We start from the raw sequence: 17,629 nt of genomic DNA, 5'->3' as shown, positions 1-17,629 counted from the left end.
TATGCTTGGCTGATAATGTTTTTCTGTGAAGATTTACTGAATCTTGGTATTATAAGAGTAACGTTATTCGGTTTGAAGAAATTTCATTTAGAAAAGAACAGTTCTTTAGAGAATGACTTTTATGTGACAAGTTGCGGCTTTATGACTGACGTCTTGAACTGAGACTGCACGTAATGGTTATTTTCTTTTTCTGTTATAATAAAAAAATAATATATATATATATATATATATATCTAGAATTTCTTCAGTATTATTAAAATGCGGTCGCTAATATTATTTTAAAAAAAAATTTAAGAAGTCAAAAAGAAATTAGATTAAATTATTAAGATTTCTTATAATTAATTTAAATTTTGGATTTAAAAAGTTAATATCTTGCTGAATATTTAAAACTAAATTGTTTAAACTCTTTAATGCTCCCTTTTTTTATGAGAATTTAAATATTTTAGTCGTTTTGAAAGTTTTTCTTGTAAATCGAATGATTATTATTTAATGATTTTGAAAATTGTGCAAAAAAATAAAATAAAATAAAATAATAATACTTAAAAATTTATTACAAATGAAAGAATTCTTCAGCTCTTAATTGAGATAATTAAATAATAAATAATAATTAAATTAATTCTCTTTTGCATTTATTTATTCACTTACTTTTTAATATATTTAAATCAATTTATATCTGCTATATTCGTATTTAAGCATCTGCATATGATATTCGTGATAATTATTAATGAATGAATCATTTATAACAATAAAATATGCAAATCTAAAAATTAATTAGTTTAATCTTTAATAAGTAAAATTTTTCTTGTTAAGAAATAACAAAAAAAGTAATCAATACTTAATCATCATTGATCAGTAATCCTCAGATCAAGTGTTCTAGAATTGTTCTAGATATTATAATCTGAGGATTATCAATAAAGTCATTAGTTAAATGAGAAATATTATTAAACTTTAATTATCATCCGTTATTATCAAATCTAGCGTATATCAACAAATAATTCTCATTAAAATATTAACACACAATAATAAATTTATCATTTTTACATAAATAATTATTTAATATAATGCAATCATATTTAAAAATATAATTAATTACGTTTATGATATAAAGTGACATTTAAATTAATTATGAAAATAAATAAATGATGATAAAATTCGTAAAAGAAGAATTTTTTTTCCGGATTGAGTGTAATTATTATTATTATTTTTTTAAATTGTAATTTTTTTTAATGATAAAATATTTTTTAAATTAAAAGATTAATAACTAAATTACATTTTTAATATTAGATTTTCGATTGTTTTATTTCGAAAATTTTGATTTAAAAAAATTTTGTAGATCATTGCTTCTCGAAATCCGAGATCCTTCAGCTTATTTTTGAAACCATTTCGGAAAATGATATTTTTATTCAAAAATTCTAAGCTGAATTGAATAAAAACGACGATTCAGCCTTTGGATTTAACAAATGGATTGAATTTAATCTGATGAAATGATCTTTTAACCATAAAGTATAAAGATACTTTATACAGATTCGTCGCTTTTTCTTCATACTAGATGCTTACGAATTATTTTCATTCCAACTTTTTTTCTTACTTTTTTAAAATTTCTTTTTCTTTATAGGAAAAATATATAATAAGAGTGTTATATATTGTCTGAACTTTGGCAAAATATTTATAGTTATTTTCTATTTTTTATTAAAACTTTTTAGAGTTGGCTAGATTTTATGCCACAATTCATCGCCAATTTCTAGCATCATTATTATCAATTTTCTTTTATATTTAAATCGAGATATTTGCTAATAATTCTGATAATTTTAAATTTATTAAACAATTTTGCTATTTATTATTTAATTTTTTTATATTTTGCTTTTTATATTGTTAATATTTACAATGAAATTATTGTAAATATTTTACAGAATAAATTTTAATGTAAAAAATATTCAGTTTTATGAGAATGGGTTTTAATAATTATTAATATTTTTAAAATTTCATTAAACCTTATGAAATTATAAGTAAAAACATATATATTTTGAACTGACATTTATCTATTTACTATAATTATATTCAATCACTTATTATTTTTACATGTTATACAGAACTTACTGATAAAAGGAAAAGTTGACAGATTATTTAAAGTAATAAAAAATTAAAGATCAATAAATGTTACAATTGTATTAAATAGTCGAAGAAATTTAAATCGCGTGGAAAATTTTTAATATATGAAATTATTCTGGTTGAAATGTTAAATTTGAAATTTCATTTGATTATAACAAAAAAAGAGAAGAAAGATCGTTAATGTTGTAAAGGGATTGAGTGATCAACTCGAAGCTCGAATATAAAAAATTTTCAAAAGAAAATTTACATATAATAATACTATTCATTTTCGTGAAAACAGTTTTGATGATAAAAATTATAAATAAATCTATAAAAATCTAGAAAAATGTTCCCTTTTGGATTTATGCAGTAAAAAACCTTGAAACTTCGTATGAAGTTTTGGTTCTATTTTCAATAACTGGATTTTTCTATCGACTTCAGAAAGAGTAAATTTAATGATTTAAAAGGAAGAAAGTTCTGCAAAAATCTATGAAAAACATTCAAAATTTCGTTTTCAGTATCCAATTCTATTTCTTTCTTTCTTCTTTTACGCATTCTTCTCATAGAAACCCTCCATTTATCTCGTTAAGACGTCAATACAATATTTAAACTTCAAGAAATATTTTTAAAGCCAAAAATAAAACATAAAAGTAAATTATATTGTGTTTTTAATATTTAAATAACGAAAAATATTATAATAATTTATCACGGTAAAAAAATTTAATTTAGGTTACTGTATGATTTATAAATAATAAATATGTTTCATTTTAAAAACCTTTAACAAACATATTTAAAATGTAACTAAATTAATATTTTTATTATAATTAATTAAATTATGTATGAAATAAGATTAAATATTTGTTCTTAAATTTTACATTATTCAATAAAAGACGAACGTTTTAAATAAAGGTCAAACATATATTTATTACGAAAATTTTTAATTAAATTTGTTATGTAAAAGACAAAGGTGACGTAATCAATGTTATATTATTTTAAATACAGTACAGGGTTTATATTGTAAGAAAAAAAAATCGATCACGAAAGATATTTTCTCGGCCCTTTCCAACAGACTATAAGCGGGTCTGTTCTGCTCTAAGTCTTTTTAGAAACTCCATTTATCTCTCATTATCGTAAACTAAAAGCAAACTCATATAAAGCAGCGTTTGACTGCTGAAACTTCAAGACTGTACATCATTTTACTGTCGAGTGTGTAAAATTTAAATAAAATAAAAAAAAGAGTAAAAAAGTTTTATATTTTTCTCTTATCTTCCGTGATTTATTGTTATGTGTATTTAAAATTTTTTATTTTGCCTATAAACTTTTATGTATACATACATGTATATATCAGTTAATTAGTAATTTATATACATGTATTTTTATTATTTTATGTTCCATTAAAGTTCCTATATGAAAAAATTAAAAGTTTTCTTTGTTTAAGTTTTTATTCGACTTGCAGCTACAAACATGTAGTGATCCTGCTCTAAACATGAGTATATTGACATATGGCCTCTGACCATATGTCTAACGTGACACTCTATTCTGCTATGTTAGACATTGGATTACTATTACTGACAAAGCGAAAGTGAAGAAATAAATAAATAGTGATTTATATTTACAAAATACGCTTTCGTTTTATAGAATCTTATATAAAATTTAATTCGTTTAAAATATATTCTATTTAACACGCGTTTAAAATAAGGCATTAAATTTTCAAGTAATGTCATAAACGATATTTATTTTTGTATAGATGAACTTAATAATTCTTTTAAAATATTAGAAAGATTAATCACTTTTTAATTGCTGTAATGACAAATCGCTTTGACCTTCACAACATTTTCGTGGCGTTTGGAAAAATTGCTTGTAATAAACTTTATCCAAGTTTGACTCTTTCGACTGCTTTCTTTTAATCTTTAGCGTTACGAACGTTATTTCTAAATGATGATATCACTTCATTCATCCAATATGTCCAAACTATCTAAACATATTTATCAACCCTATCAATTACGTACTACTTTAACTATCGGTTACATTTCCACAATATCATCATTCTTCATATGATCAGAGATGATCATACCATGAAGTCCCTTTAGATATCTTATCTCCGTGCTGTCTAAAGCCAGGTACTATTCGATATATCAATGATAGAATCACTCTAGTAATGCACTATATCATTCTTATAGGGAAAATATCCTCTTTATAATTTTTTCCTGTTTTTAAAAAATGATATAAATTTATTTTTAAAAGTATAGTATTTTCAATATATTTATTTAAAGTGATATTTTACTTTTTGGAGGACGATTTATGCTGTTAACAAAAGATGATTTAGAATCGAATTTTCTGTTTTTCTTTATTCAATAATAAGGGCAATTGACCTTACTATTGATTTCTGTAGTAAATATACGTTCTGTTCAATAAAGATACTGACAAAGACTGTTATCAACAGAAAATAAAGTAAGTTTAGATCACAAGTAGTTGAAGAGTAGTAGCCGATCGATTTTATCTGAACTGTTCTATTGACTTTCTTTTTCTGATTGACAACTCTATTAATCAATAAGACGCATGTTTTATAGTTCTAAACCATAGCAATATTGATTATCTACGTTATTATCTGTTTGTTATATTAAAACATTGATCTTTCGACTATTGGCCTAAGCAGTTCTAAATTCTATACAAATAAAAACATCAGATAAAATTCAATTTTTATGTAAATTATTTAAATTATTTTTATATAAAAATCTGACTGAATTTATCATCGTGAGAATTTAATAAACCGTGATTGATTATCCTGTAGCTATTCTATCACAATCAAACATTTCCATATTTATTAAAATTTTCCGTTGATAGAGAAAATGTTAAATTACTATTTCGTCAATTTATTCAATGTTTAAAAAAACAAATGTCATAATAGAAAGAATGTGAACTCTTTATGAATTTGTTCGGAATTTCTAAATAAACCTCATGCCGTTTTTTTTAAATGCTACTTTTTTATCTACTAGTTTACTAGTAGATAATCCCAGATATAAAAAAATTATAGCGTGTCTGTATAGGTGCTATATTAAATTTATAGAGGAAGAGATAAGAAAAGAATCATCAGAAAGATAATTAATTATTCTGATAATTCTTGCACAATTAAAAACATTTTCAAACATCAATTAATACTTTAATTGTCTAATATATTTATCTTCTTTTTCAACAAATAAATTTTTATTAAATAAATTATTTAGATTAAATAAATATTCATTTATTTTTTCTAAAAAGATTATTAATATGTCAATATATGTATTAGGATTTTAAATGCCTTTTTCATAAAAATGAATATGTTCTTGAGATTTACACCAATAAAATAATGAATTACAGTAAACATTATAATTTAAAATATAAAGTATAAATTGTGTAACTTATTTTTCCTTTTCGAATATATCATATTTTAAATTAATTATTCTTAATTTTGATTAAAAGAATATTTTGAATAATTGTTTTCTTTCTGGAGAACAAACTATAATTAAGCTAATAATTATGTTTTTATTTTTTACGGAAATCTTTCCGTAAAAAATAAAAACTTAATTGTTTACTGAAGTTAGAAAAGTCTGTTTTTATAAATGATTTAAAATTTAATAATTATTTTGTATATAAAATTAATTTTTTTTAAAATTTTGTTACTAATTAAATAATTAGAATTAAACATTATATTCTATAAACCTGATATTTTTCCATAATATTAAATTTAAAAATTATATAATAAAAAATTGAATGAAAGTTCTCAAAGGAGGATCAAATGTAAAGAAATAAAAGTAAGTAAATAAATAAGCTACAATTAAACATTATAGTCACTTCATAAAATCGAAATAATAATAATTTTTTTACGAAATCATTCAATTAACTTAATATAACCTCTCCTATACGAAGTAGAGAGAGAAAGAATAAAAAATAAAAAAGTCTCTCGGGAACAACAAAGAAGACGAACAACAACAATAAAATATCGGAGTATCGGAATACAAAACTTCAGACAATTAATGAGTGCAACCTATGTATGTTAACAGAAGCTATCTCTCTTCCAAAGAAGATTCAACAGTCCCAAGACAGCAGAAAAAGTATTATCTGCATTCACCATCTACAATGACAATATAACAAATTTATTTATTTTCAAGCAAAACTTATATTTAAAAAAATAACCCCTAAACTATTTATTTTCTTTCAAAAAACGCAAATTTAGCCATTATTTGAATAAAAATAATAACAAACATCCATAAAAGTACGATAAAAATTTTAATTAGCTTTAATTGTCGAGTTTATTCGGTATATATTTTTTTAATAATTAAATTTTATTTATAAGATTTTAAAACTTTTAAGTAAAGGTATTAAACTGTTTACATTTTTTATAGTATGATTTTTAAAAAATTAAAAAAAAAACGTTTTGTACAGTACATTTGGTGCGTATATATATATACATATATATTGATAATTCGCAATGCATTATGGAGAGTAAAGAAAGTCGGGTGGTGGTAAGTTTATAGCACCCGAGCCACCCTAGCGGTCCAGATTTCCCGCCATCCACGTGTACTGTATGCTACTCTAGCCATAAAGTGCCGATCAATCACAATTGCTGCTCATTCCCTAGCGGAGAAGCGGATCGGGTGTTTGTGTGCAGCATAGGCTGGTGTCCCACTGATTGTAGCATTGCCTCTATGCTGTCTCTCCCAAATTCTTGTATGTTGTTGGATGGTTAGTTAAACGAACATGGAAATCTTTTCTCTGCTCTTATTGATTTACTATGTTTCTTCTCTAGCATCGTCAAGCGGTGAGTACTTTCCTAATTCTTAACTAATAACTCTTTGGATATTTGATAGGGTATCTCCTTGTGTTTTTCGGGTTCGCGCTTTCCGAAATAATATAACTGGTAAAACATTTTTTTTTTTATTAATTTCGATTGAATTAAAAGGGTTTTTATTTTTAATAATACTATTTTTCCTCTCTTAAGTAATTTTATCTAAAAGTAGTTTAATTTTTAATTTAATTTAATTTTTTTTTACATCACTTTTCAAATAAAAAATATTAAAATTCTTACAGTTTAGAGGATAAAAAAATGTATTAAATTTCGATTCACTATACTTATAATTGTCTTTATTACTACTTTTTAAAATTATCTTACTAATAAATATATTATTATTATTATTATTATTATTATTAAATAAGAATTAATAAATAAAAAATATCGTAACTTTTAATTCTTTCTAAATAAAATAACGCTATAAAATTTTATTAAATTTATTTTTAATAGATTTTTAAATAATTTATTTTATTTTTTAACTTTTTATTTATATATTTTAAATTCAATTTCGATGAAATAATTTAATAGTTATTCGCGTTTTTTAAACAATTTTTTATAGTTTAATTATTTTTCGAATAAAATAACATTTTTAATACTTACTAAATAATAAAATATTATATTTTATATAATGTAATTTTGTATAATTTAAAAATTTTATATTAACTCTTTATAAACATTAAATTTAAAAAAAATGTATATTAAATCCAATTGATTATAAATATTTATAAAATAATATTTTTCTGAATATTTATTTAATCATAAAATTAAAAAATTTCTAAGAAAATTGGTTACGTGAAATTTTTTTTATACAGTATATATATATATATATATATTAATAGTTGTCATTTTTCAAAAACTTAAAGAAAAAAATACCTTTTAATTTCTACAAAGAATTTTAAAAAAGTAATATTAAAGTTTTTATACAATTTTTCCAAAGTTTATTTGATTAAAGTTATAGTTCACTTTTTTATATTAATTATAAAATTAAATAAAAAAAGTTTGGTAATAAAGAAAGTTATTTTTACTTTTTTATAAGTAAAAATAAAAATAATTTTATAAAATCTAGACCAAAAAAAAGGAATGATTTCTTTTTAATAACCTTTTTTTAATATTTAATCCTTATAGCTTTAGGAAAAAATCGAAAAAATCTCTACAGATAACAAAGAATATATACTTAAAAAGAATTTTCAAACAATTTTTAATGTATTTTACCAATCATTAGTTTCTATTTGATCTTGGAGCAAGTATTATTACTAAAGAACTAATTGGCATAATTATAGATGGAATGAAACATTTGATTAATGATAAGAATTGATTGGTTCAAAGTGATTAACTTTAATAATGTAGGAAGCCTCTTAGTTAAAGCTGTGCTTAATTAACATCATTTCGTATTCCAGTCTATGGATAAAGATATAGTTTTGACGGTTTAATTCCGCTCTCTAATCATTCTTGCCTTAATGATAATTTACCTGTTTTAAACTAAACATTTTCTACTAAAATGTTATATATTAACTTCTACAAATAGATTTCTCTTATAATCTGAAGTATTTAATACTTTTTTCATATAAGAAACAAATTATCTAACTGTAAAATAACAGTTTCATATATAAAAGAAATGGATGCTATAATTCATTTAGGCACAGAGATCGATTGTGCTAGTAAGGTCGCAGAAATGACCATCGTTAATATAACACTAACTCTTTTAACACTCCTATTTCCGGTCACTAATGTTACTTTTCTCCTAGTAAAAAAGCTCCATTATCATAATCATCGCAACTTCTTTCTTTTTAATTATCAGAGCCGTGAGATAAAAGGAAACAAACAAATAGAAAAAGCGACTTGGTAAATACCGGAGCTAATGTTTAAAATAGAAGTTTAATGTTTACAAACTCTATAAAACATTAAACAATCTGAAAACTTTAACAATTATTTAAATAATGTCTTGATTTCCATAGAAACATTTATGGAGAAACCGTTGCTAGCTTTTTCTTCCTTCTTTTTTTTTTCATAAGAAAAGCTAAGTTGCTGAGTAAGCAGTATCTCCGTCCAGGCATGTTGAGAAGAGCGGGTCAAACAGTTTGTAGAGGAAAGTCAATAAAGAAACGTTAAATGTGCCGAAATTAGTATTTACTGTTGCTTGGCCAAAGATCTTCTATTGTATTTTCTCGACATACTCTACTCTTTCAACTAAGACGTCTCGCTATACAAATATTAATTTGAAATATATTAACTCTGACTTTACAATGCTTAACTTGCGACTCGGTACGGATTTATGAAGGAATTAAGTATTATAAATCATTGTTTCTTGTCTAAAAATATAAAGGAAACTTTTAAAAGTTATTGATTCATATTATTCATTTATTTTTTAATTAAAATTTAAATCATTTATAGGTATATCGTTAATTTTATAAAATCATAAATAATCGAAGAAAAATAATATTCTAATATTAAAAAATTATTATTATTTTTCGTTATTTCTTGCTTTAATCTTCCATTTTACGAATAATATTTTTTTTAAAAATGAGAATTATTAGAAATGAAATATTTAATTTCAAATATTAACTTTCACTAAGGAAAAAAATAATCTTGAATATCATACATTAAGAAACTTCAATTCTGCATTAATGAAAAAAAATTCTAATCATAATTCAATGCTGAATATTTTTTTAGTTAGTATATGAGGATTTACTGCTAATGCTTACGTCAATCTTTCTAACTGAAAGTCTTCTAGTCTTTCATAAAAAGTAGTGACAATTCAATCAGAGATTTATGAGTTATTCGATACTCAAGAAAATTCTTATAAATAACTATAAAAAGAACTCGAAGAAGTACCTTGAAAGCTAAAATTCTAGACATAAAAGATGCATTATTTCCATTTTCTGGAAGTTTTTGTATCAAATTTAGTAAAGAAAACGAAATATATATATATTATTTATTTTAATTATAATAAAATTTCGCTAATATATTTGATGAATATAAGAATTTTGATAATTGACAAAAGTTATCTATAATCCTTCTAGAATGGATTATTTAGACCTCATATAAATAGATATAATCTATCATTATCAAGAAAATGTATTAATTTGATTATATCTTGAATATTTATGATTCTAAATTGAAAATTCGATGCTGAACTAATTGAAAATTAATTAAAAGATTTTAAAGTATTGTGTCTAAAGGAATTAATTTAGGAAAATGAGTTCGAAGTTTTCCATTCAAACATAAATTTGTAATTTAATCATTGAGCGAATAAAATCTAACCGAAATATTTTATTAAAATCATTTTTAAATTTAAAAAAAAATAGGAAAATTTAATTTTTTCTAATTCACTTAGATTGATTCAATAAAAAAGTTGGGATTATTCTCACAAATTAGAATTATTGAGATCGTAGAGATAGTCCTAAAAATCTGTTTTAGCGAATTACTCTGACAATTTTAAAATTTATTTACTCAAATATATATATATATATTTTTTAAATATAATATCTTTTGTAAAATAAACGGCTTCTAAATCAAACGATTAAAGTTTTCGACTCGCTTCATTCAATAAAATTATTTTTGTCGAATAAAAATAAACATTTAAAATCAATTTTGTAAACAGGGAAAATATAATAATAAAAAAAAAACTTAATAATTGCTTATAGTAAATTTAAAATAAACAACACAACTTTATTTAAAACTTAAATAGGAAATTTAACACGGCACGAAACTTAGATGTAATTTAAAGCACACGAAATTTAAAACAAAAATTGGTTTTAAATATTGTATGAATAAGAAATTTAATAACTTAAATTTCGATTTAATTATGAACTTTATTAAAAAATAAAATATTTTGTATATTATTTCAAATAAATTGTTGATAGATAATGTACAGTACATAAAAAATGATACACAAAATTCCTCTGTATACAATAAAGGATTGTTACATTCAAAGGAAGCTTTTGAGATAATTTTATATACATATATATTTTTTTCATATATGATAATCTTTTGCTGTATGAGAAAAAATATATTAAAAATAAAATATCTGAAACATTTTAAAGAACCCACTTCTCTAACTTTGCTTACTTCTCCAATGATAAGTTAGAGAAGTAGGCAAAGATATGTCTATTTTTACATACAGAGATATGTATATTTACATGAAATCAATCATACAAAAATACAATCATCGTTCGAATACCTTTAACCAATCTAAATTGAGGAAAGTATCACTTACATTCCCATATTTGAAATTATATAAAACATATTTATAGCAAATATGACGTAATAAATATATAACAAATTTAATATATTCCAATTTCAATATTTTTTACTCATAAAATCAACTTAAAGCCTTTAAATTTTAATATAAAAAATTTCAAAATACGTCATGTATGATTAAATTTAATAACTTTAATCTGGAGTAGCACATTTTTTGAGATGAAAATTGAAGAATCAGTAGCAATTTTTTTGAAAGTTATTACGTGTATAAACTTTCCGCATCATTATTTATCACAGATAATTGCATATTTAATACGAGACTGATGTATGATATTATAAAAGATAAACACGTCCCGTATGAATAAAATAATCGTTATTTATCCACACAATTCTTAGTGCATCTAGATTGGGATTAATTATATTCGTTTAGAATTATTTTAAGTATTTAACATTCTTAAAAGAATTGTGGGGTAAACTTTTATTATTAAGACAAATCTCGCACTTACAACAGAAAAACTGCCTTTCAGAGCGTTAAGTTTCTGCAGCAATCACATCAATCTGATTTTTGTTTTTCTCTCTAATGATAAAAGTTAGCCACTCCCAATGGCTCATTGATGGATTTTTTTTGTCTATACACACTCCAAAAATATCATACTAGGTCTTCTCTTGCTTTACATTTCCGAATTTTATTATAGGGTGTAAATATCTTTGATTTATTACACAAAATTCTACATGACACCTAGAAAATTAGATCCTACCATTCGTTTGACAGAAGTTTTGCATAAATATGGTTTTTTACTTTTTATATTTTCGTCGGTTTTATTGTACATTGACTTCGCTTACATCTTTCTAAATCGTTATAAAGCAGAAATATCTCTCTCTTTTAACAGTAAAACCTAGACATTTTGATAATTATTTCGGTGTTGGGAAATTTTCTACAATAAACCAAACTGATGTAGACCTAGTAAAGATATTTTAAACGAAGTTTTATATGTTTATTTTTCCTAAAAGAACTCATAATTTTGAGCTATTTTCTAGGCAAGAGGAATATCTCCTTGCTAAACAATATATAAAATATGTCTATAAATTGAAATTTCCGGTCGAGTAAAAAATTTTCCATTTTTGTACATTTATTCATTTTTTGATCGATGATATCAAAAACATCATCTACTATTGCATTGTTTTGATTTTGAGTTGTGGAATATAAAGTGTGATTTATCTTAAAAAGATAAAATTTATGAATACATTTTTGAATTTCATTTTTCTGTTGACAGATAAAAAAAGAGACATTTCTTAAAGTTTAATTTCTCAAAATATGATATATTAAACTTTGGTTTATTTTTAGCATAAGTTTACGTCTTTATAAATCCTTATAAATCGTTTGAATTAATTTATGCAAATTTTATAGAAAGTGCATCACGTTTTCAATAGTAAATATTCAGACAGAATTTCTAAAGAAATAACCAACGATTTACGCCATTTAAGCTTATTAAGAATGATTTATTCGTATTTATTCTTTAAAAATTCTCTCGATGTATAGCTAAAATTTTTATTCTTTCTAAATTTAAAATTGTATTAATATTTTTTCCATTTTTCTAAATTAATTTATGCTAGTAATTTTCTTCATTTCTGTTTATAACTTTAGTTAATTTTGTTAATAATTTTATGCAATTATGTCAAAATATATTTTAATTATTATTGAGAATTACAGGCAATTTCAATGGTAAAAAGTAGCTTCCTATCTTTTATAACAAAGATAATAACATAAAAATATAATTAATTTTACCTTGTTTTTATTTCATATATTAAATATAAATAAGAGATTTTACAAGACAAAGGAGGTTTAGAGAGGTGAATTCATTAAGAAAAATTAATTCCTACAGAAAAAAAAGAATTATATATATAATTTATTTTTAGTATTATGTATACGGATACATAATACTAAAAATTATGTATGCTTTTCTTACATAATACTTTAAATTTATTATAACTTAAAAGATTATACTGTATAAAAGGCTTTTCCAATTTTAATTCTCTTTTATCATCATCCATAAATAATTCGAAACTTTATACTTATTATCAAAATTTTCTGCATAATTACACGCAAAATTACAATTATCGTGGAAGATAATTCTTCTAAAATTTGTCACCTAATGTTTATATCCGTAAAATAGTTTAATGCTTAATTCGACTCGGTCGTTTACGTTAAAGCAATATCATCACTATTTGTCATCTTTGTATTTAAGTAGGAACCTTCTACAGATTAAAGTCTTGAGATTTTAGAGATTAAACTTGTGAATTTAACTTAGTGAAATCGTGATCAGAATATATTTCTCAAGCTAATTCATCTCTTCTAATAATAAACTTTAATACGACAGAATTTATATTTCAAATAAAAATGATTCATATTTTGTATACTGGCGAATATTTTAAATAAAATGAATTTTGTTTTAGTTTAAATTTTAAACTTTTTTAAACAAATATTAAAATTACTGCTGAATTATAAAAAGAGAAATTAAAAAATGTATTTTTAATGTAGTTTTTTTTAAGTAATTCTTTTTACATTAAATTTAAAAGCTACAAAGTTTTAAGTTTGATAGAAAAAAAATGAAATTAGTTTCCTAGAATAAAATAATTTGATTTATTCACTTTATAAATATCTATAATGCAGCGATGTTATAATCTCAGTATAGATATTTAGACGTTATCGCTACTTATTTAATTTAATTTAGAAATAAATGAATTTAAATTAATTGAGATAAAGTTTCTTGAATTTTATTTAAAACAATTTCTATCTTTTCGATTTTTTAAAATAGAAAATGTCTATAGAAAAGGAATACAATAATCAATATCAGTTCATACATATCGAATAAAATCTAAATCTATACAAAAGAAATTTAATTTCTGACATTTTACTTGTTTATCTAATATGTTAATTCGCATTATAAATGACAAAATAAAAAAAAAGTTATTTATAAAAAATTCATGTATAAATTAAGGAAAGAAAGACGTCTGTAGTTTTAAAAAATGCTGTTATGTTATTCTGTTTGAATGTAATAAATGAACAAACATTAGAGAAACGGAAGAACTGTATTTCATTAAGAAATAGAATTTGTATCAAGATGAATTTCAGTGTACAAGATGTGCTCTGATTATGATAAGAAAAATAAATATAAATAAGTGTTTACTTTACATAAATATGATAAATACTTTACATACATAAATAAGTGTTTACTCCAAAATCAATACCTCTATACAAATATCAATTCGTCTTTATTCATTTCCTTTAAAAAATGTATTTTAATATATATATATATTAAAATATTAATTAGAATTATTTGATAAAGTTACGGGATTTTTATTTTTGTTTTTATAAATACGTTAATTTAATATAAAACCTAATTCTACCATACAATTTACGGATAAATTTCCAGAGAAAATTAATAAGGATTGTAATTAATATGCTTATATAAAAATAATCTTATAATTTATTATAGAGAATTATATTAAATAATTAAAACCTAAATTGTTCTTCGAAATTTAAATTAAATAAAAGATTAGGATGTTAGACTGTTGCTGTTTGTCCCAAGAGAAACTATTGAATTCTTATACAGAAAACAAGTTTCAGATGGAATTTGTCAGATTAAATTACATTGTCTAGATTATACTTATTATACAATAATCAACGAAAAGAACAAAATTGTAGACAGTAATTTCTCAACCGAGTGATGACTCTTCATCGGAAAAAAGAGCAATAATCAGAGATAAATTGAATTAATCATTACCATTAAATTAAATTAACTATTACACGACATTTGCGGTATAAACACACATGTACAAGTATACGTTTCCATTTATCGAATTTTGTATCGTTTCTATTGTTAATAAAAGATATTGTGACAATCTCATGATCAATAAAGAAGATACTAACACTCCTTGCTTATTAAATAATACTGAAATATAACCAAAAAAGGCATTTTTTCCCTCTTCATTTATCGATTAATTTTTGTATACAACATTATCGATTCTCGATAGACAAATGTGGGGTAGAAATGTTGCACAAGTTTAGGAATATTGGAGAACTTTTGATGAATGTAACATCTGAGCCACATCGATTGCAGATAATTAAGGAAGTCTTTTACGTACAAAGACAAAGAGATTCCTTTACAAACAGAGAATTGAGGTAATGAGATCTATGCTTATTCTTAAGTTCTACTCGCTATTAATGTACTGTAGAAGACATTTATGACCAGGTGATTGGGAAGTTGTCAATTAAATCGTCGGAAAATACCGTTTAACCTCTTGATTAAGTTTGTTGACAAATTTATGTGATGTTTAATTTTCAAATTCGATATGTTTGGCAATAGTTGATCTTAATTATAATCTAAAATTAGATTTATGCTTATTCGTATATTGGATTCTCATTTATCCATTCGAAATTATATTTATAAATTCTGTTCTTGTCGATATTTAATGATTTAAATATATCATACGTACTGTACGTATAAAGTTTTAGAAAGTTGTAAACAGGAATAAAAGCGTGATATAAAGCGGAAATTTTCGCATTTCCTATCGTCAATATACATAAATGTAATGCAAAGTTATTAACGTTAAATGCATAATTAAGCACTTAAAAGAATAATTTTCATACTAATATAATCTCTTACATTTTAAATGTCATAAAAATTTATTCGAATTAAACTTATTTATTTAAATAATAAGATAAGTGTTATATTTTGTAATATTATTCCCTAAAATAACAATATTAAAGCTAATTAAAATCTGTTAAAAGAATAAATATTCTCATTTATAAAAAAAATAAATTTTTGTTACAGCTAATAAATTATTCTTTTGTGTAATTAAAACTGTGTTATTTTAAAAATTAAATGATGTTTTTATAAATAATTTATTTTTCTTTTCTTTTAGAAGTTTCGAAAATGAGATTTCCAATGGCAAATAATTTATTAATGAAGGATTAAAAATTTTAATTTTAATTGAATAAATCAAGTAGCCGATACATAGTAGATATATAAAATCTTATGAGAATTATTTAATTAGATATCTGCAATGCCCAGAGCTCTTTCATTTAATATATACTATAGATGATTTATCAGAATTTTGCCTGTGGCTTTCGCAACTCTGGAGATGAGAGAGAGAGAATTTATTGATGAGTTCTCTCTGTGTTCATTAAGAAACTGTATTACTTATTTTATTTTTTAAAGGACATTATCCTGTCACAATTAAAAAAATAAACATCAATTTTTTGCTACATTTATTCGACAAACATTTAAATTTCAAATAATACAAAAATAGCATTTTTACTCTGTTAAGTTTATAGATAAATAAATTTTAAAATGCAAAAAAAATTATTATACATTATAAGAATATAAAATAAATATTTTTCTTACAAATGACACTGAATAAATTTAAATTGTATCTTTTTTTTTCTTTATAATTCTTTTTAATGAAGAACGGTTTTCTCGATATTAAATTTTAATAAGGATTCTTTGAGTTATTTTTAGGAATACTTCTTTAGTTAATATCACAGAATTTCTTAGCAAATGTTTAAGGAACATTTAGGGGAAAAGAACAGGGATCGTTATGTTTCAGACAGTAATTAAAATGGTTCTCTTTGCAGTAAGACTGGAATGGCGTAAAGCAAAGGCGTCGCTTAGACGTTTAACGATCAAGCTTAGATAGCTTCAAACTCTCTTGGAGCAGAAATTCAGGGTAATTTGAAGAACCTAGATTCGAGTGTTCGGCAGAGTGTGAAATTCCAGTTACACACTGTCTTACTTTTCTTTGGGTTGCTAGAAAACACTCTCTTGCTTAAGAATGTTTATTCTTCACTCACTGGTGTCGACTCGTAAAATATTAAAATTTATTTTTAGATGAATCTTAATTTATTTACTAGAATCTGCTATAGTTACAAAAACGTTAATTCTATTTTTTTTAATAGCGAAAAGTTTGAAATTGAAGCGCAAATATTAAAACCAGGTTTTTTAAACTTTGTATAGTGTTTAAGATACTTTTCTAACACTATATCCCATTATATGATGTATTATATACACTTTATATCCTATGAGAATAAAATTCAACAAAGAAATCTAAACGTGATTTTCTAAATAGTGCGTTTTTATAAGATTACACTAGAGAAAAGTTTATTTTAGATTTTAAAATCTTTCATTTAATACCTTAGAATATTTTATATATATATATATATATTTTATTCTCGAGTGATTCTAATTTTTCCCTCTAAAATATATTTGAAATCAATTCAGATTTAAAAATAAATTTTGATATTTTATAGTAAATCGAATTTCAAATATTCGCAATAAAATGTGATAGCCCAGATTTTCCATTTCGAATTTTTAAAATTTTTTTTTTCAAAGCTATGTAGTTTTTTTAATCTGTTATTTCTGGGAAAACAATTAGCTTGTTTCCAAAGAGCGATAGGAAATGACAAATCTAGCATAATCCGATCAATATTAACATTTAGATGGCTGTTTACAT

General features: G+C 22.8%; 1 protein-coding gene across 3 annotated transcripts in view; it reads left to right on the top strand.

Moving 5' to 3' along the window:
- Positions 1-6,714: 6,714 nt before the first annotated feature.
- LOC136975896 (cell adhesion molecule Dscam1-like) overlaps positions 6,715-17,629 on the top strand; it is a 124,501-nt gene continuing 113,586 nt past the window's right edge. For all 3 annotated transcript variants that reach the window (XM_067271058.1, XM_067271059.1, XM_067271057.1), the window contains exon 1: positions 6,715-6,886. In XM_067271058.1, the coding sequence (XP_067127159.1) occupies positions 6,826-6,886 (61 nt within the window). In that variant the 5' untranslated portion in view covers positions 6,715-6,825. The remainder of the gene's footprint in view (positions 6,887-17,629) is intronic.

The sequence above is a fragment of the Centruroides vittatus genome, unplaced genomic scaffold (genome assembly GCF_030686945.1).
Source record: "Centruroides vittatus isolate TY-2023 unplaced genomic scaffold, ASM3068694v2 contig_391, whole genome shotgun sequence".
NCBI classification, from domain to species: Eukaryota; Metazoa; Arthropoda; class Arachnida; order Scorpiones; family Buthidae; genus Centruroides; species Centruroides vittatus.
Note: the sequence above shows the minus strand (reverse complement) of the source record. Positions and strands in the feature narration are given on the sequence as shown.